Source organism: Miscanthus floridulus, chromosome 4 (assembly GCF_019320115.1).
Source record: "Miscanthus floridulus cultivar M001 chromosome 4, ASM1932011v1, whole genome shotgun sequence".
NCBI classification, from domain to species: Eukaryota; Viridiplantae; Streptophyta; class Magnoliopsida; order Poales; family Poaceae; genus Miscanthus; species Miscanthus floridulus.
Genome location: NC_089583.1, coordinates 66,267,433 through 66,294,786, shown reverse-complemented (window position 1 = coordinate 66,294,786; position 27,354 = coordinate 66,267,433). Strand labels below are relative to the sequence as shown.

Here is a 27,354-nt window from a genome sequence, read left to right as displayed (position 1 = left end):
CTTCTTCTTTGTCTTGGGTGTGGGCTTGTTTGGACAAACTTCCACAAAGTGCCCCAACTCGCTGCATCCATAGCATCCTCTTTTTCTTTGCTCATTTCTTTGATTGGTGAAGATGATATCTTGAATTTGGATGGGCACACCCTTAACATTGAGCCTTTGGATCATCTTCTCCACCTTGTTGATAAGTTTGATTGATTCTTCATCAAGGTGGGAGGTGGAGGAGGAAGATTGATCATCATCACTTGAATCTTCTTCATCATCATCATCCTCATCTTCTTCTTCTTCTTCACTTGAGGAGGTTGAGCTTGAGCTTGAGCTTGTCTCAACTTGCTTGCCCTTCATCTTTTTTTTCTTGCCACATGCAAGAGCTTTGCCTTTGCTTGATGAAGAGGCTTCTTCTTGACCCATCTTGCATGACATTTCAAATGCCACTATCTTGCCAATGACTATGGCCGGGGTCATGGTGCTCAAGTCCTCCATGTTGTGAAGGATGATGATGATGCTTGCATATTTCTTTTGTGGTAGCACGGAGATGATCTTCCTCACGATGTCTACGTCGTCTAGCTTTGTTAATCCAATAGAATGGAGCTCATTGATAATTAGATTCAAATAAGAATACATATCACGAACAAGCTCATCATCATTCATTTCAAAGGAATCATAATTTTGTTTAGGTAGACAATGTTTTTGCTCATGAACATTACTTATGCCCACATAGAGCTCTTGAAGTTTTAACCAAATTTCATGTGCCATATTTAAAGTGAATACTTGGTTAAACACATCCATGCTAAATGATTCAAACAAGAAATTCTTTGCTCTAGCATTGAAATGAATTTCCTTTTCATCACTCTTCGTGGGTTTATCAAGATTCTTAATGGGTTTCATCCCATCATGAGTGACTCTCCAAACTCCTTAATCAACCGCCTCAGGGTAGCAAGCCATTCTAGCTCTATAGTATGGGAAGTTAGTGCCGTCAAAGTGTGGAGGCCTAGAGTTATACACCCCAACCACTCTAAATAGCGTCGGCTCAATGGCGGTTAAGCCAAAGGTCCAAATTGAGCCAACCGGCTCTGATACCAATTGAAGGGATCGTGACGCCTAAGAGGGGGGAGGGGGTGAATTAGGCAACTTAAAAAACTAACTCTTAACTATGGCCTCTTTTTCTAACTCTAGCAAAACCTATGCAATAGATAAACTATCTAAATATACAACTATGGTTTTGCTAGTGTGTTGCTATCTCTACTGCAAAAGGAGTAATACAAATAATGTAAATGCAGAAGCTAAAGAGCAAGGTAGAGATATGCAAACTCCCATCGATGACTCTGGTATTTTTAACGACGTATCGAGAAGCGCGCAAGCTTCCCCTAGTCCTCGTTGGAGCCCCTCGCAAGGAATCCCTCGCAAGGTCAAGCTCCTGGCCGAGTAACTCCGTGGATAGCCTCGGGCCTTCCCCACGCGCAAGTGGGTCTCTGATGTGCCTTCCGACAAGCCTCTCCCGGATGCTCCCCGCCGTCTTCACTATCAATCTTTCGGCCAAAACGCCACGGGCCTTGTTCCCTCCAGTACACGATGGTGGCCACACCACAAACTCGGTTGGTGTGATCTCGCAAGACTACAAGCCCCTCCGATGTACAATAATGGTGCTCGCAAGCACCGAGTGATAAGAGGTATGCAAACCTCACTAAACACTAGGCCTAAACCTAGAGCAAGCGCATAAGTGGTGGTCTAATAAACCTAAGCACTTCGCAAAGCACCTATACTAATCACCTAATAAAACACTAAGGACTATGCAAGTGGAGATCACTAAAATAGTGTATCAACACCCTTGGTATGTTTTCTTAGCTCCACACACCTCAAATGGCCGGTTAGGGGTGTATTTATAAGCCCCACTAAGAAAGTAGTCATTGGGGATGAAATCCCGCTTTTCTACTACAGATCGGACACTTGAGTCGTCCTAATAGGACGTGTCCTGTTGTCCCGACCGTTGGAGCCACGAACAACTAATCGGACGCTGCCAGCGTCCGGTCACTTGCCATCGAACGCATCCGGTCGCAAGTTCGACGCTCTGGAACCTCTCTGTACTTGATCAGACACTGCTGTCCTACGTCCGATTGATTTGCCACCAGCGTCCGGTCACTTGCTAAGTGTGTTGCCGGACTGATGAACAGTGCCATCATTGCGTCTGGTCGATTCACTTATTTAGCGTCCGGTCACTGCTGCTGACGCCTGCTGTTGCCAAGCCACTGATCGGAGCGTCCGGTCACTTTCTTCCACCATCTGGTCACCTCTGTGAGCTCATTTCTTCGTGATCTTACGTATGGCTTGGTTCCTTTCTTCATGCTTGGACTTTGCTTGATATTTTGGGTCTTCTCTTATGCTCCTAAGGTCTTGCTTAAGGTGTTGATCATCGGATCATCACATCGCCTTTGTCCAAGTCACATCTTGCATCCTATTGAACTACAAAACAATCACTTGCAAATTCATTAGTCCAATTTTGTTGTGTTGGTCATCAAACACCAAAATCTAAAGTAAATGAGCCTAGGGTCCATTTTCCTTACAATCGGTCTACCGCACGCCCCTGCAATCCCGCTCGACACCGGAAGGTGGTTCCAAATACATTGATCGGGGCTTCTCTATGGCATGTGATCCGTGGCTCGAGCAACCGCTCTCGCAACGCCTCGCCCTCTCCCTTGCGCTGCCATCGCCAGCACCGTCGCCTCCTACTCATGTCACCGACGCATTGGTTCCTAGAGTTGCTCCGTCGCCCCGATGCCGCCGTACGCCATTGCCTCCACGATCGCTAGCCGCCACCCTGATGTGCTGACAACTCCACGATCTGAGCATCGCCTAGAAAAGGTAACCTCACTTGCCTCCTTCTTTCTGTTTCTCAGGAGGTACAAAACCCTAGCAGGATTCTCACTATGTATTCTCTCCGTCTCGCTGCGTTGATGGTGAAGCAGCAGGTGGATTCGTACCAGGAGGTTAGGGTAAGGCACAGTGAAGGACCTAACGCCAGAGCTAGTGAGCGGAGGGTAGGGCAAGGGTCCAGCACTACCACGCTACCATCCTCGATGGCGTTGTCACTCCTAGGTGAGGTTCGCTCTTGCAATCCTTTTTGTTTATCTCAGACTCCCTCCATCCCGAACTCTTCTCTTACAAGCCCGCGGGTAGAGTGGAACATTAGAATTCCCCTGTTTTGAGTCGTTGTATGAGTCAGGATATGTGCTTAGGGTGTTCTGTAGATGCAATTTAGGGCATTTAGGGTGTTTTGTGGATACGATTTATTAAAACTTTATGGCAATAGAGTTATCTTAGGTTGAGGTGTCCTTATATCTAACTGCAGACATCAACTAGGTGTGGTATTAGCTAAGTATGGTCTTATGTTGTTGAATTTGCTTTTTTGGTGTTATTGCCACTTGTGAAACACCATCGCTAAGTTGAACTTGGAGACACTTTGTTGTCTTTTAATTGAAGGCTAATTTGTAGATTTTATTTCAGATATAGCACAATAAACTGGCTAATTTATATATCATGCAACAGACTGACTATCGGGGACCAATACTAGGGTACCCAAAGAGGAGGAGCTAATAACCATCAACGTTGACTCACCCGAGTGGTCAATAGCACAACTACAACTCTTGCCGACCCCTAGGTATGCAAGCTCCGCCTTGCCCGACACCGAGGCCATGGGCTCCACCTCGCCTGACCCCTAAGGGTGGCTCCTCCTCGCCCAACACCGAGGCCAAGGGCTCTGCCTTGCCCGACCACCGAGGGTGCACTCCACCTTGCCCGACCTCTAGGGGTGGGCTCTGCCTCGCCCGACCCCTAAGGGTGGCTCTGCCTCGCCTGACACCGAGGTCATGGGCTCTGCCTCACCTGACACCGAGGCTACTGGGCTCTGCCTTGCTTGTCCCCCGAGAGCGGACTCTGCCTCATTTGACACCGAGGCTGTGGGCTCCGCCTCGCCTAACCTCTAAGGGCTGGCTCTACCTCACCCAACCCCCAAGGGTGGACTCTGCCTCACCCAACCTCTAGGGGCAGGCTCTGCCTCACTTGACCACCGAGGGCGCGGGCTTTGCCTCGCCTGACCCCCAAGGGCAGGCTCCATCTCGCCTAATACCAAGGCCATGGGCTCCGCCTCGCCTGACCTCTAAGGGTTGGCTCCGCCTCGCCCAACCATTGGGTTTGGGCTCCGCCTCACCTGGCCTCTGGGGAGGAACTCTGCCTCGCCCGACCCTAAGGTCGGGGGCTCTGTCTCGCCCGACGGAGACCCACGCCGCCGCCAACCACTCTAGGTCCAAGCGTATGGGCCTAGGTCAAAGCTCCGACACCAAGAAGAAGACTGACACGCCTCAATGTAACCCACAACCACGATGGGCCATACTTGAGAGTTCACATCAGGAGCAGCGTCGGGGGTACCGGCATTGTTCTATCTAACCCCCGTACAAACACTGATGGGCATGTCAGTTCACCATGATGTCTGGCAGAACCAAGTGGAGCACCATGATCGACAGACGACGCCTAAATGTGGTGCCAGTGACAGACAGGGCTACGACATGAAGCTGTCCCTATTGACATCTACGGGGTTGGTGGGACCTGCATAGAACAGAAGAAGAACCCGATGATCCTAGAGGACTTATTCTCCTTCTATTTCTTCTTTTTCCCCTCTATTGTAACCCCTGCTTTCCCTTGGCCTATAAAAGAAAGCAAGGCATCCCATTAGGGGGTTGAACCAACGACCGATCTGGCATCCTAACACATCCGAGCTCGACTCAAATCCAAACCGATTGGAACTCATCGCAACACACCACTAGAGACTTGGGACTCATCCCTCTCTCGACCGTTTGTAACCCCCACTATGAACTTTTAGTGCTAGTAACATGAGCAGTAGCAATAAACTAGATATAGGGACATTCTACCCGAACCAGTATAAACCTTATGTCCTCTTAGCACACCATCCGGGCTAGACACGCAATATTAGAAATTTACTTGTTGGTGGCAACTCGAAACACCGACAATTGGCATGCTAGGTAGGGGCCTTTTGCGTGTCTCGACATCCACACTAGGCCTTGGATGGCTAGTAATGACCTTAGCTGGGTCTCGAGCGCACACGTGCACTTCGGGGACCTAGACTTCATCATCATGGCGGAGGGAGAATTGGCAATGGCTCCTACCGCCATCTGGCCTCTCCACTTCCCTAGCCTTGACGCAATCGCTGAGGCACTTGAGGAGCTACAGCTGCATGCACTAGAGGCTCGTGCCCTCAGAAGCAACCGGCTCCTTGATTTTGACTATGGGAGGTTAGAGCGCCAGCTCAATGCCTTCCTAGGACCCTAGCCATCCTAGAAGGGCATGTGCCACCTCACCTTCTCGTTCACCAACGTCATGGCGTAGCTTGCTAGACTGGGAGCCACTCTCTCTGGAACACCTCATTCGGAGCACCCCGATAGTGCCCCCATTTAGTCTCTGCAACGCCGCAGAGACTGACAGCCACCCTATGGCGCAATGCATGCCTTCATCCCCCACGAACGATGGGTTTGTGGGGATGACCGAATATATCGCGGAGTCTTTCCATGACCTCCTTGTGGGAGAATTAGAGCTGCCCTCTGGCTCTGACTCTAGTAGAGGGAGTCATCACTCCTCTCGTGAGTGTTTCATGGCAGGTACCCTCGAGGGACATGTTGAAAGCATCCACGAAGAGGAGGCTACCCCGATGAATGATCTCGACGATGAGGTCGTGGGGGAGACAGGGGCCCCACCCCGCCTACAGATGGAGTAGCTGAAGGCCCAACACCTAGAGCTCGAGGAAGCATGACTCTAGCTCGAGTAGGAACGTGCAGAGCTCAATCAAGAGATCGAGCATCACAGTGATGGTGGGTGTGAGCGCACCATGGCCCGCGACGTGAACCAGAGGATCATCGCAGATGCTGAAGCCCTCCCACACTTTGCCTGGGCAAGCCAGAACATCACTACTATGGTGGCCTTTCTCCATGGGCTTCTAGGGCCCACGACGCCTAAGGATCGATGGGCCCACCACGAGATTCGCACGCCGCTCGAGCATGCGGCAGCGCAGCAGGCCAAGAGCTCGCTGTTTCGGTGATACGAGCTTGATGCCAGCCAGCGCACACCCTTAGAGCGACCCAACAAGGACGCGTCAGTCCACCAGGCGCCACAAGGCAACAGGTAGCGCACCATGTTCCTGGTGCATGAGCATCTCGGCTATAACCGTGATGCGCGCGACACCCTCAATGCCTGCAAATGTACCCGCGATGATCCGAGAGAGGGAGCTAGACATGGCTATCACCCTCATCATGGCAGACACTATGATAGTGCACAAGGACCAAAGCCCAAGTCCTAGCCTACCGGGGCCTCAGGCCTTTGGCCGACACACCCTCAACGCTGCCTTCTTGCCAAGGTACAGGCCCCCATCAACATCTCGAAATACTCTAGGGAAATAAACCCTAGACTGTGGCTTGAGGATTATCGGCTTGCCTGCCAAGCTGGTAGAGAGGATAACGACAATTTCATTATCTGCAACCTTCCAATGTTCCTGGTCGATTCGGCGCGAACATGGTAGGAACACCTTCCGCCCAACAGAATCCAAAGTTAGGCGGACCTAAAAGAGATCTTCGTGGGGAACTTCCAGGGCACGCACAAGCATCGTGGGAACCCATGGGATCTCAAGAACTGCTAATAGAAAGCTAGAGAAACCCTTCATGGGTACATCTGGTGCTTCTCCCGGCAGTGCTATGAGCTGCCTAATGTCGCCAAAGCCGATGTTATAGGAGCTTTCCTATCTGAGACCACCTATGAGTCCCTGGTTCACAAGCTAGGACATAAGGGCCCACAAACCACCAAGGAGCTCCTCAACATCACCACTAGCCATGCCTCGGGCGAGGAGGCGGTCGGAGCAATCTTCAACCGCCTCAAGGGGCAAGGCAAAATGGGACGAGGACGTCGGCGAAGGTGCCTCCAACTGTCCCATCAAGAGGAAGAACAAGCAGTGGCATGAGGGCTCACTCATGGTTGTCATCGATTGCACTATTAGAAGCCTATGCCTCCAAGCGCCATTAGAAGCTCGTGCGCCACGAGGTCTATATGGACAAACTGGCTGTGCCTACCTTCCTCCGATGGTCGGAGTCTACCATAACCTTTGACCGGACCGACCACCCGGAGAGCGTCCCACAACCAGGGAGATACTTGCTCGTGGTCAACCCGATCGTCAGCACAAAGCAGCTCACCAAGGTACTGATGGATGGAGGCAGCGGCCTCAACATCATGTACGCCAAGACGCTCGATGCTATAGGCATTGACCAAGCGTTCATCCGACCAACTAGAGCGCCTTTCTATGGCATCGTGCCTAGAAAGCAGGCCATGCCACTTGGGCAGATCGATCTACCCATCACCTTCGGGGGTCCATCCAACTATAGGATGGAGACCCTCACCTTCAAAGTGGTTGGGTTCCAAGAAACCTACCACGCCATCCTGGGATGACCATGCTACGTGAAGTTCATGGCCGTCCCCAACTACACCTACCTAAAGCTAAAGATGCTAGGCCTAGGTGGGGTCATCACCATCAGCACCTCCTTCTAGCATGCCTATGAGTGCGAGGTCAAGTGCTACGATCACGCCACGGCAATCATCACCTCCGGAGAGCTCACGACCATCAGGAAGGAGGTCACCGAAGAAGCACCCAACCCCAAGGGGTCGGTCGAGTCCTTCAAACCAATGGAGGGTGCCAAGGAGGTCCTCATAGACCCTAGCAACCCTAAGGGCAAAGTGGTGCACATTGGCATCACACTTTCCTCCAAATAGGAAAGCGCGCTCGTTGGCTTCCTCCGTGCCAATAGAGACATCTTTGCACGGAAACCCTCGGACAAGCTAAGCATCTCGAGGGAAGTCACCGAGCATACCTTGAAGATCCGCTTAGGCTCCAAGCCAGTGAAGCAACATCTGCGTTGCTTCAACGAGGGGAAACATAGGACCATTGGCGAGGAGATCGTGAAGCTTTTGACGATTGGGTTCATCAAGGAAGTGTATCACCCCGAGTGGTTAGCCAATCCCATTCTTGTACGAAAGAAGAGTGGGAAATGGAGGATGTGTGTTGACTACATGGGTCTCAACAAAGCATGCCCAAATGATCCATTTCCTTTGTCACGCATAGACCAAATAGTTGACTCTACCTCAGGGTGTAAAACCCTTTGCTTCCTTGATGCATACTTTGGGTACCATCAAATCACGATGAAAGAGTCCGACCAGCTCACTACATCTTTCATCACAACCTTCAGATCATTTTGCTATGTCACGATGTTGTTCAGTTTGAAGAATGCTGGGGCTACGTACCAGCATTGTATGCTCAAGTGTTTTGGAGACCTCATCAGGTGGACCGTTGAGGCCTACATAGATGATATCATGGTCAAGTACAAATGGGATGACCAGCTCATAGCTGACCTTGAGCAGACCTTCACAAAACTCTGAGCAAAGGGCATTAGGCTCAACCCCGAGAACTACATTTTTGGGGTCTCAAGGGGCATGCTTCTTGGTTTCATCATCTCCAAGCATGGCATCGAGGCCAACTTGGAGAAGATCTAGGCCATCACAAGGATGGGCCTGATTCAGAATGTAAAGGGGGTACAACGAGTTACAGGGTGTCTCACCGCGCTCAGCCGCTTCATCTTGTGCCTCAGCGAATGAGGTCTCCCCCTTTATCAACTTCTAAAGAAGGCCGACCACTTCTAATGGACGTCCGAGCCCAAGAGGCACTTGACACGGTCAAGCAGTTTCTGACGAAGGCCCCGATCCTGGTTCCTCCGACCGATAGAGAACCCCTTCTGCTCTATATTGTGGCCACCACGCAAGTGGTCAGTGCTACCCTGGTAGTGGAGCGAGAAGAAGAGGGACATGCCCTCAAAGTACAATGCCTCGTGTACTTTATTAGCGAGGTCCTATCCGATTCTAAGACCCGCTACCCCCAAATTTAGAAGCTCTTGTACGCTATCCTCATCGCCAAGAGGAAGCTGTGCCACTACTTTGAGTCATATCCGGTGATGGTCATGACATCCTTCCCCCTTAGCAAGGTCATCCAAAGCCAGGATGCCATGGGAAGAATCATGAAGTGGGCACTCAAGCTGATGGGTCAGGGCATTATGTATGCCTCCCGGACGGCCATCAAGTCCTAGGTGTTGGCTAATTTTGTTGTAGAGTAGACTGAGGTCCAAATGCCACCAATGGTTGTTAAATAAGTGTACTGGATGATGTACTTTGATGGATCGCTGATGAAGAAAGGCAACGGTGTGGGGCTAGTCTTCATTTCACCCATCGGGGTACGCATGAGGTATATGGTCCACATCCATTTCCCCTCCTCCAACAATGTGGCCGAATATGAGGCGCTCATCAATGGCCTACGCATCGCCATCGAGTTGGCCATCCGATGCCTCGACGTCTGGGGTGACTCCCAGCTGGTCATCGACCAAGTCATGAAGGAGTCGAGCTGGCACAATGCCAAGATGGTTGCTTATTGCTGAGAAGTCCGCCAGCTGGAGGACAAGTTCTATGGCCTCGAGCTCAACCATATTCCAAGGCGTCTCAACGAAGTGGCTGATGTGCTGGCAAAAGTGGCGTCTAGCCAAGAGCCAGTGCCAATGGGTGTCTTCACTAGCGATCAGCATAAGCCCTCGATTCGCTATGAGGAGTTAGAACAAGCCAATGATGGGATGTCCACCCTAGGCTCAGGGGCTAACCAATCATCGGTTCCATCCGACCCTGAAGTCATGGAGCTCGAAGAAGACCCAGTGACAGAGCCTAACCCTCTAGTCGACTGGAGGATGCTCTACCTTGACTACCTCCTCCATGTGGCATTGTCAATGGACAAGATGGAGGCTGGATGGCTCACACATCATGCTAAGTCCTTTGTCCTTGTTGAGGGAGAACTCTAAAAGCGCTGCATCCCCATCGAATAGGGGAAGCGTTTGCTGAGCAATATCTACGGTGGGGTCTACGGTCACCATGCCATGCCTAGAACCTTGGTCAAAAACACGTTCCAACAAGGCTTCTACTGGCCGACCATAGTAGCCGACGTCGAGCAGATTATGCGCACCTATGAAAGGTGTCAGTACTACACTCGGTAGCCTCACCTTCTAGCCCAAGCACTCCAGACGATCCCCATCACGTGGTCGTTCATAGTCTAGGGGCTCGATCTGGTTAGACCCCTCAAAAGGGCGCCTAGGGGCTACACCCACTTGCTTATCACTGTAGACAAGTTTACAAAGTGGATAGAGGCTCGGCTGATCTTTGCAATCAAGTCCAAGCAAGCCATGTTGTTCTTCCTCAACATCGTCCACCGCTTTAGAGTCCTGAACTCCATCATCATAGACAACGACACGCAATTCATCAGAAAGAAGTTCCTCCAATTCTGCGATGAATACCACATCTGGGTCGATTGGGTCACCGTGGTGCATCCCCGCCCGAACGGACAGGTCGAGCACGTGAATGGCATGGTCCTACAGGGCCTCAAGCCTAGGATCTTCAACCGGTTGAACAAGTTTGGTAGACGATGGGTCGCTGAGCTTCCTGCAGTGATATAGAGCCTGAGGATGACCCCTAGCTGAGCTACCGGCTACACACCATTCTTTATGATCTATGGTTTTGGGGCTATCCTCTCGACCGACCTCAACTATGGAGCACCTAGGGTTAGGGCGTACGACAAATAGGGAGCCGAGGCATCCCTCGAGGATGCCATGGACCAACTGGATGAAGCGCATGACATTGCCCTCCTCCGCTCAGCCAAGTACCAGCAAGCATTACGCCAGTACCATAGCCGTCGAGTGTGGGGTCGGGCCTTCAATGTCGAAGACCTGGTCCTCTGCCCTGTCCAGAGCAGCAAGGACCACCACAAGCTCTATCCACCATGGGAGGGACTGTACATCATCATGTAAGTGCTCTAGCCAGGCACCTACAAGCTCAAGACCATCGACGGCGAGGTCTTTGCCAATGCCTGGAACATAGAGCAGCTACATCGCTTTCACCCTAAATAAACACACACTTTCTCTTATCGGTTTCATTATCGAACTCCCTGATCTTTCATGACACCTGACCCCAGCAACGCCAAGGGCTTGGGCCTCACTCGGGGGCTAATAAGAGCATAGCTATCTAGTAGACATTCTCTATGCCCGACCTTCTCTCACGCTAAGATCTAGAAGCGAAGCTTGTGGAAACAAACACTGAGTAAAATTGGTCGGACTGCGAGAAACCTACGCCTTGGTGGCTACGGCATCTTTGCTCACCAGCATAATCAGAGTTTTTTTTCCACACCCTAGGCTTTTTGACCTTAGCCACAGAAAGGGTCGGTATGCGTTTAAGAGTATGTCCGCCTGGCAAACACTTCTCCATGCCAGACCCCCTATCATGTTAAGAACTAGGAGCTAGGGTTGCGGGAACAAACTTTGAGTGTGACTGGTCGGATTGTGAGAGACCTACGCCTCGGTGGCTACGGCGCCTTTGCTCACCTGCGTAATCAGAATTTGCTCACCCGCCGCCCGAGCTTTATGACCTTAACCACGGAAAGGGTCAGAATGCACTAACCTTTTTATGCAAAAAGGGGAGAAGGGCTAAAAAGTTGTTTTGCTATAACAAAATTTAAGAGCATGTCCATTTATTACAAGTTCTCCACCTAGCTTATCTGCCTAACTAAATTCTTGCATGGGATATTCTCATCCTCTATCTCCGCAGGTAAGTCTTGTCTTAGAAGGTAACACAAGTCAATCGGATGGCTTGGCCACTGCCAAAAAATGGGTAGGGAGCAGTAGGATGCCCCACGCGGGTTATGCCAACCCCGTCACGAACGATGGACCCGGATCCCGCTTGATCATATCCGGTAAGAGCTCCCTGAAGCCCTCACTCATTCCATCGAGGTAAAACATGTGCCCAAGTCGATAGAATGTCCCAAAGCCGCTGTCGAGAGATGGGTCACCCTTACTTTATGCGTATTAATTTTGCTATTGAGCCTCTGACCCCAGCAATGGCAAGGGGTCGGGTCTCGCTCGGGGGCTGACAAGAGCATCTATTTGGTAGACACTCTTGATGCCTGACCCCTTTCATGCGCTAAAACTTAAAGGCAAGGTGTATAGAGACAAGCACTGAGTAAAGCTGGTCGGACTACGAGACACCTATGCCCCGACGGCTACGGCATCTTTGCTCACCAGTGTGATCAGAGTGTTTGTCCCCGCACCCTGAGCTTTAGCATCCACCTTCTCGGGAAGGATCTAGAGGGGCCCACCTATGGAATCTACATCGAGGAGAGACCGGTAGGTTGCCTAGGTCGATTGGATGACTCAGGCCATTACCGAGAGATGGGCATGGAAAAGTGGGATGCCCCATGTAGGTTACGTCGGCTCTATCATGAATGTCGGACCCAGACCCCACACGGACATATCCGGTAAGAGCTCCCTAAACCCATCACTCGAGCCATCGAGATAACTTTATCAATTCCTACTTTTTCTTTTCCATTGCATGATCATTCATTCATCCATTCTCATGCATGCATTCATACATTCATTCATACATTCACTCATTCATCCATACATTCATCCCACACATCCAAGCATTGCATATGCAATTACTGCATCACAACGCTTTGCGTCATGTCATGAAGCGGTAGTCGTCTCATTCAATATGAGCGGTGACTGACCGAGGTTCGAAGGTCAGCCTGCGAAGGGCTCGAGGCCGCCTCACGTCAAATAGAGCCAGGGGAGTAAAACCAAGATGAGCCCCAACAGCCTTGCCCGACCCTACTCAGAAGCGAACAGGGACATCTCGACCTTTCTTGTTCGATCCTAACCTTGAGCCAAGCCCACAAAATCTCCATCGAGGAGAGGCCAACGGGCCACCTGAGCCCATCGAACAACTCAGGCATCTGTCGAAAGGTGGGTTAAGGAGTAGTGGAATGCCACATGAGGGCTATGCCGACCCTGTCAATGGATGATGGACCCAGATTCCACTCGAACATGCCCGTTAGTGAGCTCACTGAGCGCGACACTTGAGCCATCGAGGCAAGTGTCATTAGCTTAGCCCCTCTAGTTGCAGAAACTGAGGATGGGGTGATGCAAGAAACATGGCTGACCCCTATTGAACCCCATGGGGAATGGGGGCTCGGGTCGCCCGACCCTAAATCAGGAGACCGAGGTTCGAAGTCCGGCTTGCGAAGGGTCCGAGGCCACCTCACGTCGAACAGAGCTAGGGGAGAGAAGGCAGATGAGCCCTAGTGGCCTTCGCCTGACCCGCTTAAAAGTGGACAGGGTCATCTCAACCTTCTCGTTCGATCCTAACCTAAAGCTAAGCCCACAGAATCCCCATTAAGAGGAGGTCGTGGGCTTCATAGCCAGGCGTGAAGCCATGGCTCATCGCCTCTAGGTTGATGCTGTCCCCGTAATGAGAATGAGCAATTGCAAAGGATTGATTAACCCCAACACAAAGGGCATTCCTCTTGAGGTGGCGCACCCACGCCATGATCTCGACGGCACGGGCCACAAGCGAACTAGTCCCCTCCGATCGCACCACCTCTAGGTCATTGTAGACCACTCCAAGGGCGGCGCTCAGGATACCAAGCTCATCGCTCTCTGCCTGAAGATTCCTCCTTGCCTCAACGAGGTCCATGGCTAGCCCGGTAGAAATGCTTTCGACCTCTAGGTTCTGGGCTGTTGCATTCCCAAGCTCGGCGTGGAGGGAGCCAACCTTCTGATGCGCATCATCATGCTCTTGGTAGGCCTGGTCATGCTCTCAGAGGGCCTGGTCACTCTCCTTGTGAGTCATGCCATGCTCTGAGTGGAGCCTCTCCATAGTTTGGAGCAGCTCATCACGCTCCTTACGTAGTTGGGCAACCGTCGCGGCATCCAGACTCACCCTCTTCTCTAGGGCCGTGAGCTTCTCCTCGGCCACCAGCTTCAGCTCCCGTTCCTTCTCAACCTCAGCCAGAAGGTCAAGGATCCGCTGGCAGGTCTCGACATCCTTCTAGAGCAGCTTGTCCCACTCCTTCTTGACCTTAGTGGCCTCCTTGTCGTCCTTCTACGATCTCGCCGATAGGGCCTTGAACGCCCTCTTGGCATCGTCCGCGCGCCGATGGGCCTCGACTACCCGTGACTGGAGACTGTCTGCCTCCTCAGTGAGGAGAGTCAGCTCAGCCACCCTCTGCTGGGTGGCAACAAGCTTAGCGGTCACCTCCCCACGTAGTCATGCCTCCTCAACGAGGCGGTCCTAGTTTTCCTTCTGCTCATGAAGGAACCAAGATTTCCCCCGGCTGCGAGCGATAAGGGACTAAAAGGAGATGATGGTCATAATACAAAATATATATAGAGAAAGAAAAGGGCGAGAAGAAGGGTCAAGCGAATACCCGGCCGAAGGGAATGACAACATCATGCAAGGCACCATAGGCGTGGTCCAGGGCTTCGAGCACGGATGCGATCCCCACATCGAGGCTCTCTCGCTCCATGCTCTTTGCAGCAGTCGTCGAGAGTGAAGAGCATCGACGTCGGGTCCTCTAGACTCACCCACTAGAGTAGGGGCTCGCCTCGCTAGGTGAGTCATTGCTCATCGATGTCAGGGCCAAAGATGGCTCCCCACTGGCTCCGATCGCTACCGACCCTCCTCGTCGTGATGTCCCCACCGGGACACTCCCCCTAACACCAGAAGGGGTCAGCGATACGGATGCTGACTCCTCTCCCAACACCACGACCTTCGAGGATCCCTCGGCCACATCCCCCTCTGTCTAGGCAATGCCAGATGCTGTTTCCTCAGGTGTCACCATGATAGCGCCCGGTTGTGACCCACTTGTCACAACAGCCGCCACACCCGCTTACGTTGATGGGGTCCTGACCGACTACTTCACGCCTGCCACACTTGGCGCCACGAGCATGGTCGGTAGCCCCGGTTGCCCCATCATCGACAGTGGTATCGCCTCCATCGCCGATTGCTCTATGACCTCTGAAGGCATCCCTTGATCCCCCGCGTCCGCCTGTACCATCGAGGGCACAGGCGCCACCATGGGCGACTCCTGACCGGCTGACGACACAGTCACACTAGCGCTGCTCCCGCCCGAAACAAGTGTGACACTAGCTGACAGCTGCTGCCTCACTTGAAGGGTGACGCTCTTCTTTTACGCCAGCGCCAAAGGATTACGCTGCTTCCTGATGCTACAAGAAACGAAAAGCATAAGTCACGATGAAATCTGACCAAAACAGGGAAAAACAGAGGAGCTAATGACTCGCCTTAACGCCATCGGGCATCAGATATGTTTGGGGGGAGAACCCCTCGACCTCTGCTCTGCCTCGTTGGAGCGAGGCCATTTCGAGCCCGCCCCTTGCTCCTCGGCAGAGGGGCTCGCTTCCCTTGTGTCTTGGGGCACGACGGAGGAGCCACTCGCCTCTGCTGGCACCTCGAGCACAGTGGCAGAGCCACCCACCCCTATTGGCTCTTAGGGCAGGCTGATGGTATGACCCATCTCCACTGGCTCCCCAGATGTACCCTCCCCTCCGTGGAACGGGAAGGGTCCCAACTCCTTCAAGGAAAAAACGATACCTGTCAGCACATCCTTATTCTCCAAGTCATCCCACTTGATGTCGTCGACTACCTCATCATCATCATCGTTGCTATCGGTGTCCTCCCCTCGCTCCTGTGCCTGTAGCTTCCGTTGTTTCTTCTTCCTCTTGTCCTCCTTTGCCTTCCTTAGCCACTCGCCCTCGGCATAATTTGTCGCCCTCACGAACGAATCCCTCGGCAATGGTGCCGAGTGATCCGTGAAGACGAGGTGCCTCAGCTGGTCCCATCCCTCTCAAAGTCAGTATTAAGAGGTTAGGAAATCAATTGAAGGGGAGGTATGAGGAGGGGAAACTTACGAAGATGACATGGCCTGATTTTGGCCACATCAGAGGATGTCCCAGCACCGGGAAGACGAAATCTAGGGGGGCACCCGTGTCGTCCCACGAAGGCTCCATCACCTCCTTGATGCGTTGCACGACCTCGGAGTGAGGGAGCGCTCCGTCATCAAGCGCCATTTCATCGAGTGACGCCTCGGGTGCCATTGCGTACAGCGGGAGCGCGCGCATCATCAATGACGCCACCCTCCTTGTGTGGTAGGCCCCGATGACGCCCGACCCCTTTAGGCCGTTCTCCTTTTGGATGTCGATGGCGGCGATGTGGTCTTGGATCTTCTTCTTGTCCTTCTCTAGGATGCCCCACTTCCTCCACAACTCCGGGGCCTCTTCGATTAGGTGCCCGGTGAACTCCGGCACAAGGGCGGCAGCGTCGTTCTTAAGGTAGAACCACTATGAGTGCCACCCCTTGTTGGACATCGAGAGCCACATCGACGGGTACTCACTGACCCAATTATTTAGGACTTGGATGCCGACACACCCCATCGGCATGTGCAGCTCCTGCCTGTCGCTCTTCTCCCTCTTCTTCTAGAGGGTGACAGTGAAGAAGTGCCTCCACAGGGCGACAAACGCTTCCATGTGCTGGATCCCATTGGGATTGAGGTGTTGTAGCTCGATCTTGTAGTAGTGCAGCAGCCCTAAAGAAATCTGTGGGCGGGGGTCGTGAACCCACACTCATGGAAGTGGGCAAACGACACCACATAGCCGTCGGGCGGCAATGGCAGATCCTCCTAGCCGGGCAGCAGCCACTCCTCGGCCGAGGTCCATGCACGGAGAAGACCATGACGGACAAGACCTTCCATGCGTTGGAAGGTGATGTCAGAGCGGCACCACGGATCCATTGGAGGTGGGGGCAGACGGATGCGGGCTCGACGACAGCGAAGATGCGGAGGCAAGAGACCTAAGTGATTGGCGGTGGCGGTCATGGTAGCGGAGGCAAGGATGCAAGGTATGAAACCCGGGGGGCGAACCCTTTGGTTTTATAGGGGTGACGGATGTGAGAAAACCAACCGCTCGCCTAGATCTCCACGCCTGCCACGATCAGCCACAATGTCTCGCCGTGGGAAGTGCGCACGCAATCTCTGTCTGTTCCCTCAGAAAACTCACCGGATGTTTCGCCTCTCTAGACGGGCCATGACTCATCACAAGTAAGAGGAATATGGATCAAAAAACACCTCTATGGCCCGCCTGGGCCTAGGAGTTCGAAGGTTGGCCCATCGACGAGTTCAACAACTGCTTCGGGCACCCTTAGAGTAAAGGATGCAAAAGGGATGGGCCTGCAAGCCGCCAGTACCTGGGCACACGAGCACCACGGGCATCTCGACCCACGATCGAGTCTCAGCCAGGTACGATCCATGGTTTTCCCCTAAAGAAAGGCAGAGAGCCCTCGGGACCGGTCGAACAGACCTGAGAACTATATGGATTGACCGTTGAGAATCTAAAGTCGGTCACCAAGATGACCCTGGCCGGATCCCCATGAATGGGATGTTGGGACCCCACTCGAACTAGCCAGCTAACAACTCACCAAAATCTCATGGCCATACCCGCGTAGGGTTTTACCTTGGCGAGAGGGAATCACTGTCCTCAAGACGTGCCGTGGGCGACAAAAGAAGGCCAAGGCCCTCAGAGTCCTCCCATTTAGAAAAACCTTCGAAGGAGTATTCTACTCCTCCGCAGGCTCGGGGGCTACTATCGGAGGCCAATACTAGGGTACCCGAAGAGGAGGAGCTAATAACCATCATTGTTGATTCACCCGAGCGGTCAAGAGTGCAACTACAGCTCTAGCCGACCCCCAGGTACGCAAGCTCTGCCTCGCCCGACACCGAGGCCACGGGCTCCACGTTGCCCGACACCGAGGTCGAGGGCTCCCCTGGCCCGATCCTTGAGGGTGGACTCTGCCTCGCCCGACCTCTTGGGGAGGGCTCCGCCTCGCCTGACCCCTGAGGGTGGCTCTACCTCGCCCGACACCGAGGCCACGGGCTCCACCTCGCCCGACTCCTAAGGGTGACTCCGCCTCGCCTGACACCAAGGCCACGGGCTCTGCCTCGCCCGACCCCCAAGAGCGGACTCCACCTCGTCTGACCCCCCGAGGGCGGACTCCGCCTCACCCGACCTCTAGGGACGGGCTCCGTCTCGCCTAACTCCAAGGCCGCGGGCTCCGCCTCACCCGACCTCTAAGGGCTAGCTCCACCTCGCTCGACCCTTGGGTTTGGGCTCTGCCTCGCCCGGCCTCTGGGGAGGAACTCCGCCTCACCCGACCCCGAGATCGAGGGCTCCGTCTCGCCCGACGGTGACCCACACCGTCCCCAACCACTCTGAGTCCAAGTGTATGGGCCTGTGTCAATGCTCTAACACCAGGGAGGAGACTGACACACCTCGATGTAACCCGTGACCACGACGGGCCATACTTGAGAGTTTATATCAGGAGCAGCGTCGGGCGTACCGACGTTGTTCTGCCTAACCCCCATACGAACACTGATGGGCACGTCAGTTCACCACGATGTCTACCAGAACGAAGTGGAGCGCCATGACCAGCAGACGATGCCTGCACGTGGTGCTAGTGACGGACAGGGCCGCGACGTGAAGCTGTCCCTGTTGATGTCTACAGGGTCGGTGGTACCCACATAGAAGAGAAGAAGGACCTGATAATCCTAGAGGACTTCTCCTTCTGTTTCTTCTTTTTCCCCTCCGCTGTAACCCTTGCTTTCCCTTAGCCTATAAAAGGGAAAGCAGGGCGTCCCATTAGGGGGATCGAACCAACGACCGATCTGGCATCCGAGCTCAACTCAAATCCGAACCGATCGGAACTCATCGCAACACACCACCAGAGACTTGGGACCCGTCCCTCTCTCGACCGTTTGTAACCCCTACTACGAACTTTCAGTGCTAGTAACACGAGCAGCAGCAACGAACTGGACGTAGGGACATTCTGCCCGAACCAGTATAAACTTTGTGTCCTCTTAGCACACCATCAGGGCCAGACGCTCAATATTAAAAATTTACTTGTTGGTGGCAATTCGAAACACCGACACTGACATAGATATAGGTCAATCAAGAAAAGCATGAAAGAAGCACGAGAGATGGTCAGTGCATTACTAATGTGGATGTAATTCATTCTGATGACATTCTTGTGTCAACAGAAGCAATTAGTATGCTTTCAAGTAATGTTACTTTTATTCTTGAGATATACTGAGCTTGTTTACTTATTAGTTGGAACTAGGACCGCTTCTGATTCTGGCATAGGAAAAGCCGTCTAAGAAAGCAGGTAGTTTCATCTACCTGATGGTAGATAGTATTTTCCTTGTGCATGAGGACTGTATTTAGTTTCTGTTTTCTGTCTCTATGTTGAACAACTTGAGAATAGCAGGCTGAAACTTAACCAGTTGGAGCAGGAGCTCTGGTGTGCTCGGTATGGTCGTCATGTACTCGTGTTTTTTTGGATTCGACAAAATGTGAGCTATCGCCTTTGAATGATTTTATGGTAGCTATGTTTGTTCTGAAAAAAGTTCAGAAACCCTACCCTTGTGTCCAAAGAGAAGAGATCATAGTATTATGAAAAACATGATGATGTTACAACATACTACGAGAATCCATCATCAATGAAACTACTGATTATTCTATTTGTTAACAATATATTGTTGATATAACCAGTTGTTTCATCACAAACTAGATAGTGTTAGCTATTATGCCTCACCAGAAACAAGCTGCTACCATCCAGTAGGCCTCGTTTGGCTTACCTCATATTTGGCTTTTTCGACTTCTTTTTTCAGCCGGAACAATGTTTTTTTCTCACAACAATTTAGCCAGAACAATGTTTTTCAGCCAGTTTCAGCCAAAATTCTGTCAGCCGAACGGGGCCATAGAGTTGACAATGGAAAGACCCTTTTTACTTGGTTACTCCTATTCAAACTTGGCCTTGTTATGCTTTTGGTAGCAACAAGAACGGAAGCCAGCCTCAAGCGACTAGCAGTCAGGGGCCTGCAACAGCCAGCCGCCTGCAGTAATAGGTTAGTGTTGGACAATCCAACCACTGAGTCACTGACAGCAATAGCATCGATCTCTAATGTGGAGCTAGGTGATCTACCTTTTCCAGATTTGAGCATTCGAATTCTGATTAGCATTAGTATCTAGAAATAGAGATAATCAGTGAGAAATTGTTATTTGTCGACTTCTGTGATCAGATCTTAAGTCTTGCAATATTTATCCTACATCAATTCTATCTAAAGATATAGAGTGTTGTCCGAAGGAGCTGTAGTCAAGCTGCATTTTCAAAGTTTTTTTTTAACTTCCTGGTGACCAGCAAAGAGTTTCTTGAATAATAGTTGCATCGGTTTTCCATTTTCAAAGTTTCCTAAACTTCCTGGTCCAACTGGTCTATCTACATTTTTAGGTTCTGCATTTTCAATGTAATTCAAATAGGATATGGTATTCATTTCTTCATATAATTTAGACTTTTCTAGATTCACATAGTTCAAAGTTTACTAGCAAGGTGTCAAGGTTCAGTCCTTAGGTTTCGGTTGTTTTCCCATTGCAACGCACGTTGTGACTATTTTTCCGTTGCAACGCACGAGTATAATCCCTCTGCAGAGGTAATGGATATCGGAGATTTCTTCCTACCGATGTAAAACATTATTTTAGCCGCATCATAAAAAGGTCCATACAGTACAGTTTGTGAGCCTGCGATGCCGTGCTCTTCGTGACCTGTGTTAATTTCATGAACTTTGTTTTTTTTATTAAATGTCATTTTAACGTCGGTATTTAATTTCACAGTATTGTCATCTTACCGTACGATCTGTGTGTTTTTAATACAAAAGTTTAGCTGTTCCGTAGCAACGCACAAGCATAAACCTGGTGAATAAAAGATGTGAAATAGAAATCAGCTAACTGCTAACGGAAAATTACGCCAAAGAGCCACAATAACTGCAGGCCCCGGCTCAATAATTGTAATTAATTACCGAGGAGCCACAATACGTTGGCATGCATGGTTCCCTGTGTGCCAGCTAGTGTAGTAGGGTCCTGCGTTTTGTCGCATAGCATAGCAGTCCCAGGTGGTTCGCTCTGGCTCAGCCCTTGTTTAGTTGAGGTGGAAGTTGGAATTTGACTACTGTAGCACTTTCGTTTTTATTTAGTAATTAGTATTCAATCATGGACTAATTAGGCTTAAAACGTTCGTCTCCCAATTTTCCACTAAACTGTGTAATTAGTTTTTTTTCATCTATATTTAATGCTCCATGCATGTATCGCAAGATTCAATGTGATGGATACTGTAGCACTTTTTTGGAACTTCTTTTGGAACTAAACACGGGCTCAGCCTGCATGTCTAACGCGTCTAAAATTCTATGTAGCAGCGCCAGCTACCGTGCTTGAACGCGCACCGGATCCCGGGCAGGCGCCCAGGGTCCCCGCCGCCGTTTCCATCGGAAGTTCGCCCCAGCCGGCCCGTCCGCCCCGGCAGGCAGCAGCAAAAGCGAGATCACGAACAGAACCAACAGCTTAGGCGACGTCCCATGGCTGCTGTTGAGTCGAGTGCCTGAAGGTTTGTTTCTTGGCTGATCGGCATCAGAGGCCAAAATCTAACTCCGAATCTCCCTCGCCAAGGATCAACAAAGGCGCAAAGTACCAGAAGTCAGGAACAGAATAACGAATCACTTCAGCGGCCATTGATCGCTCACGCAGCGGCATCACCCCATGAAGCTACCCCGCATGCATGCTGTCGCTGCCGTTCACGCGGCTATGGGAGCGGCCGTGATGCTCTTGCGGGCCGCACTTGCCTCCGGAGCACCCCGGCGTAGCCACACGCGGCCACGATCACGGCCGCGCTCGGCGACGCCGTCGTCAGTGGAAGCTGCACCGCGCACGCGTGCACAGCCAGGGCCGCGCCACCGGACTCGAGCCCTGCCTCACGGACGGCCGCGCGGCATCGGAATACGCGAGGGTGGCCAGCCGGGGTTAGACGTGCCGGCCGGGGTGGACGGGATGGGTCTGGAGGCCCGGGGTTAGACGTGCCGGCCGGGGTGGAGGAGGAGCAGCACGCCGGCCGGTGGCGGTCGACGGAGTCGCGGTCGCGGGCGACTCCCGACTCGTGCGAGTCGCGATAAGCTCGGGAGAGAAATAGGGGTACTTTCATCTTTTCCCATATCTCAAACAGTGAAAAAGCCCCTAAAAATACTAAAAGAGAAAAAAAAACTCAAAAAAAAAAACAATTCACATGCATAGGGTTATATTTTAAAACACCTGCGAATTGGAGGTTAAATGTTAAGGGGCATGCGAATTAGGTGTTAAATATCAAAATTTCTCCGCCCCCACGGAGCAGCTGGACACGGCACCGCCAACTACCTCCAAAGACATATCAGCACCACCATGTACAGCGTCGGATTAAAAAGGGCAACCAAAGGTATGGACTAGAGATGCATCATTTAAAAAGTTTTTAGACTCAAAAAATCATTTTCATAGTTAATGGATCTAAGTGAAATATAGTACAGTGACAAAAACATGGATGCATAGCGTACTACTAGTACTAGCGAATAAAACACTGACAGGAGGAAACCTCCTACAAATTGTCAAATACCGAGAACCTTTGACATGAAAAAACAGTAACACAAATGAAAAAAGGTCACACAAATCTCTAAAAACGCGGGAGCTGTATCCTCCAAAACATCATACAGCGATGCAATTCCTGTCAGCGTTGCGGTTCTTTGTTTCGTTCTTAGGGGTGTTAGGGCTGTACAAGAAGATTAACAAAAGCAAGGCCTCAAAAGCACTGCACATTATCCTTTTGGATTAGGTGCTTACAGGGTCCCTGTTAGCATCAGTTCGCTCTCACAAGTAACTTGCCTAGCTGTTCATACAGCTCATGCTGCTCCTCAAAGGTCAGATTCCGTAGTATCTGCATTGAAGGGTATGCTGTTTAGCACCTAGATATCTTTATGGAGCAAAGGAACTAAAGTTAGCATACAGGTATGGCAAAACCCAGATTACCTGCTCTAGGATAGTCTCAACAGATAAGTCCTGTACCATCACAAATGATTGGTAATAGATGTACGCGAAGACAGCCATGACCATCTGCAAGACATATTTTGGAGTTTCTCAGCCAAAAAAAAGGAAAAAGAAACACTACTGTAAACTACCAGATTTCACATTGCAAAGCAGACACAATTTTTTTTTAAAAAAAAAACATAGTTGAAGTCTGAACTGCAAGCAGCGAGAATGAGCATAACTACATACTTTTCCTAAGGTCTGGAATTGGCAGCAAAGCTATTTATGATCATGGATAAAGACACATTCTTTTTTAATCACCGATTCACACTAAATATATTACAGAGAATAAACTAGAAGCAAACTAGAAGGTACATTCAGAGATCGATTTAACCCATTCAAAATCACCACTACCAAATGTGTGACCTTTTTGGAAACAAAACAGGTTAAAAGTACATACTTGGCAGTCCATCCTATCTGTAAATCCACCATGACCAGGTATGCTGTCCCCAAAATCCTGAATGTATAAACATAATGAGATTTTTGAGGGTGATATGTATTTCCAACAAATAATTCCAAACAAAATAAGCACCTTAAATTTGAATGCCCTCTTGAAGCCACTTGCGAAAAAGCCACCAAAGGGTGCTATTATTGAAGCAAACAAACCAAGAGCTAAGGCATGCCATTGAACGGGCATAACTGCAATTTCTCTCCATGGAAACTGCACAGTACCAATAAACTATTGGAGCAACAACTAGAACAGATGGAATGTAACCGTTTCCAATTGAGAATTTGAGTTAGGCTCGAATTGCTTGCTTACCCATTGCGGCATCCATCCTGGTAGATCGTAACTTTCTGGTGTAAACATAGGACCTGGGTCACAATGAAGCCATCCAGTTGATAAATCCTGTAGACAGAGTAATGAAATAAGGTAAGCTCAGTAGAAATACATTTACATCACATTTGAATGGGTTCTGTTCTATGACAAAGGAGGTAGTTACCACTGTTACAATTGCTCAATACACCATTGGGATGTCTATAACATATGGACCTGGGCCACACATGTCAATGACAGAGCCGATGGGAAATATGGGATTGAGCAATTTTGCAACGGCAGGTGAAAAAATCATCCAAGAGGAACTATACCTTTCTTGGGCATGTCAACCACTGGAAATGGCCCATGAAATTAGCAAGCTGCCAAAACAGGAAAACTAAATTAATAATGCTAGACCCAATTATTTTAAAAAGTATTAGCAAACATACAAAATAAGACGTTTAAATGCAATCTCGCTCACCAATCAAAGTGTTTAAAACACACTACAGTGAAATCATCACAGATTCATTCATTTGATAAGAGGATCAATAGTTGTTTTTCAAAGACACAAGGTTTGGAGCTTTTTGTTCACCCTCAAGCATACACTTTTTCTGGCTAATAACTAATTTCATAGAAAGTATGCCCAATTGCAGTGCAGCAGGCTGGGGCACCAACCAAACAACCCCCCACCATTTTCCAGCCCATGGGTGATAAAAAAAAACTGTTACAACAGGACATGCGGATATTGAAAATTTTACAATTTATAAGTGTTCATAATTCAGATAAGCAGGCATCTCCAACATTTGCAGATAGAAGGCAACCAAAAAAACCATTGAACAAAAATATTTATGCACCACATATTTTGGTTACATGGACATTAGTTAGCAATAGCAAACAGAGATAATTTTAGAAGACCAGTAAGTATTTACTGACCACAAATGCAGAAAGCAATGTTGTCACTGATGCACCTATAAATCCTTCCCATGTTTTCTTTGGAGAGAGCTTGATCAGTGGTGTTTTCCCAAAGAAAAATCCAAAGAAATATGCAGCAACATCATTGATAGCAATTAACGAAGCTGGGAGGAGGAACCTACAAAAGCATCATCTTTATGTCAGCCTTACAACTAATCACATAGGGCCCAGTTGAATGCGGGACCTGAATCAGATTTCAAATAAATAGTAACAACCCCCAGAGAAATGCACCCCCACCTCCACCCAGCATCCAGGCATAGTTTAGCTGTCCAAGCTTTATCAATACCATCATGTATTTTGGCAAGTGCACAATCTCAACATGCTATGCAAAACTAAATGAAGATAAATGGAGTAAAGCAAAAATCAATAGGTATGAAGATCTTAAAAACAGATTGGTACAAAAGCAGATAAAATGCTTTTTCCCTCTTCTTTACACAAGATAAGTTGATGCTGCCTTCCATTGGCACTTGCGAGGTCACAAGAATAAACAGAATAGCCTGTATTAATATTGTTTTGGATCCATACATAGTTATGAACATCACCGAATCATTCAGCTATTGCTTGGTACATGAACCCTACGTACTTCTTGAAAGAACGATCACTCTTTAAACTAGTAACTTTGCAGCTAATTTCTTACAGGTCTCATTAAGTTTAAGTCAACAACAAAATTTTATGAGAAAAATTATTAGCACAAGCATAAAGTAGGAATTAGTATGCCCTCCAGTCATGAATACATGTCATAGATTGTTTTGTTTGTCCAAAATATCATGTATTCATGACTGTAGGATGTAAACAACATTTTAGGCTCCTAAGCTGGTATTCATAACTATGTCTCGTTCAAGCATAGCACTGGCATCCATATTATACTATCAGATCAAAGCATTAAAGCATGCTGTAAGATGCAAACTTACCAGAATATTCCATCAAAAATGTTTGCCACAGTGAAAGATGACTGGGCAAATACCATGAGAAGGATCATGTGAGTCCATGAATATTGACTGAACTGGTACTTGTATGCCTTTTTCTTTAGTGTGATAATAAACCAAACAAAACCTGGATAATAAATAAATTAGTATGGTGGCAACAAGCAAGCAATTTTCAAACTTTATGAGAATGCATTTGCATCATTTATTTGTAAACAACAGCTTAAGAATTTATGTGCTATAAAAGCTTAAGTGCTTAAGGACCCAAACTTAATGAGACCAACATAGAGGATTATATTGCATTGTACAGTCACATCATACAAAACCACCTTTACTCAATAAACAAAATCAACTAAAACGAACATCCTGAACTGGAGAACGAGGGAAGATTTGATGGCACTACTTCTCCAGCCTACAGTTCTAAACACATCTACCAGGAAATGGACCAGATTTCCATGACAGTCTGAACTTACTGGGTCCAAGGCCTGCCTATCAAACCAAGAACTAACAAAATATTGAAGTTCCTTATGCTGTAAGCTTGTACTTTTTCATGACCATTGTTTGGAGAAAAAATGAAATGGTCACAGTTACCTGCTATGTAGAGAAAGTAGCAAATAAACATCTGGTACTTGATGAGCCTGCTCACCAACTTGTACAACAACTTATCTGAAGTCACCGTGTTAACAAGCTGATGGCTAAGGAAGCGGCCATAGGTAAACAACATCGCAGTAAAGAAAAAATGCCTGTCACATCACAGATTAAAATGTAAACGCCAGGTCATCCAATGCATCAATCAATCAGCCATATATCCTACCACCACCTCACCAGTTGAGCATCCTGAACCCTGGGAGCTGCCGGTCTTCATTGGCCTTCCGGAGAAGGTTGAAGAGCTCCTTGGCCATGAAGATTTGGACGACCACCACCATGGCCCAGATGTAGAGATGCCCCATATATATCAAGAACACGACCCCGGCCAACATCCACAGCGAGGAGTAGGTACGAACTAGCATCGACTTGTACTTGTTCTGATCGTTCAAGAGCAGGTTGGCGCCATTAGTCGTGTTCACGTCGCTGGGAACCTAAAAATTAGAATAACAAGAAGGATGCGCAAAGATTGCAAGATGAGTCCTCCACCTCTAAAGCCAGGAACAGAGAGGCATTTCTCATTTCTGTATGGATAGGTAGAACAGATCACCTCGTTGGAGCGCTTCCGGTGCCTAAGGCGGCCACCGTGCGTCGGGCTCGGGGTGCCCGGCGTCCGGTCGCCGGCGCCGGTGTCCCTCTGCATTTCTTGCGCCCTGCAGCGTTCCTCCGAGCAAGCGTCGGTTAATTACCAAGAGAATGACAGATCGATCCAGGGCCTGCTGGGTGGGTCAATGGTCATGGGCAGACGGATCTCCACTCTGCAGCAGTTCAATGCCACTAGCGGGATAGGGGGACTGCGCCACTGGCGGATGTAGACTTGGATGCGAGGACGGCTGGGTTGTTATGCGCCGTCGCCGGTGGTGAGGTCGCCGGCGGTGAGGCACAGCAAATGGTGGCGGGCTGGCGGCGGTAGGAGAGAGAGACAGACGAGAAAATGGGAATTTTTGGCTAATGCCTAAGCGGGTTTCGTTAAAATGCTGCTATGTGTTTCACGTTATTTTATTATTTCATGTTTGTTTTAATTTGTAAATTTCTAACCTATCTTTTTTATCAGGCCCGTGATCGTTTTACCTCAATCTCCTTCTATTTATTCTCTCGCTCTGCT

The 27,354-nt window shown here is 49.7% G+C and overlaps 1 protein-coding gene across 1 annotated transcript; it reads right to left on the bottom strand.

Annotated features, from left to right (window-relative positions):
• Positions 1 to 22,563: 22,563 nt before the first annotated feature.
• Positions 22,564 to 27,245, bottom strand: LOC136551607 (phosphatidate cytidylyltransferase 1-like). The gene is made up of 11 exons (XM_066543156.1): positions 26,800 to 27,245; positions 26,430 to 26,683; positions 26,196 to 26,347; positions 25,593 to 25,734; positions 24,643 to 24,799; positions 24,042 to 24,089; positions 23,716 to 23,802; positions 23,488 to 23,616; positions 23,356 to 23,412; positions 22,899 to 22,982; positions 22,564 to 22,806 (listed from the first exon to the last, which is right to left on the bottom strand). The coding sequence occupies exons 1-11, from the start codon at positions 26,890 to 26,892 to the stop codon at positions 22,729 to 22,731; spliced, it is 1,281 nt and encodes a 426-aa protein (XP_066399253.1). The 5' UTR covers positions 26,893 to 27,245; the 3' UTR covers positions 22,564 to 22,728.
• Between the last annotated feature and the right edge of the window lie 109 nt (positions 27,246 to 27,354).

What these genes read in the sequence shown, in the direction of transcription:
- LOC136551607 (XM_066543156.1), bottom strand. Translation starts at nt 26,892, where the DNA reads ATGCAGAGGGACACCGGCGCCGGCGACCGGACGCCGGGCACCCCGAGC. An exon ending in GGTTGACATGCCCAAGAAAG is followed by an intron (nt 23,803 to 24,041) that starts GTATAGTTCCTC and finishes CTCTGTCTACAG; the next exon opens with GATTTATCAACTGGATGGCT. An exon ending in TTGAGACTATCCTAGAGCAG is followed by an intron (nt 22,807 to 22,898) that starts GTAATCTGGGTT and finishes CCTTCAATGCAG; the next exon opens with ATACTACGGAATCTGACCTT.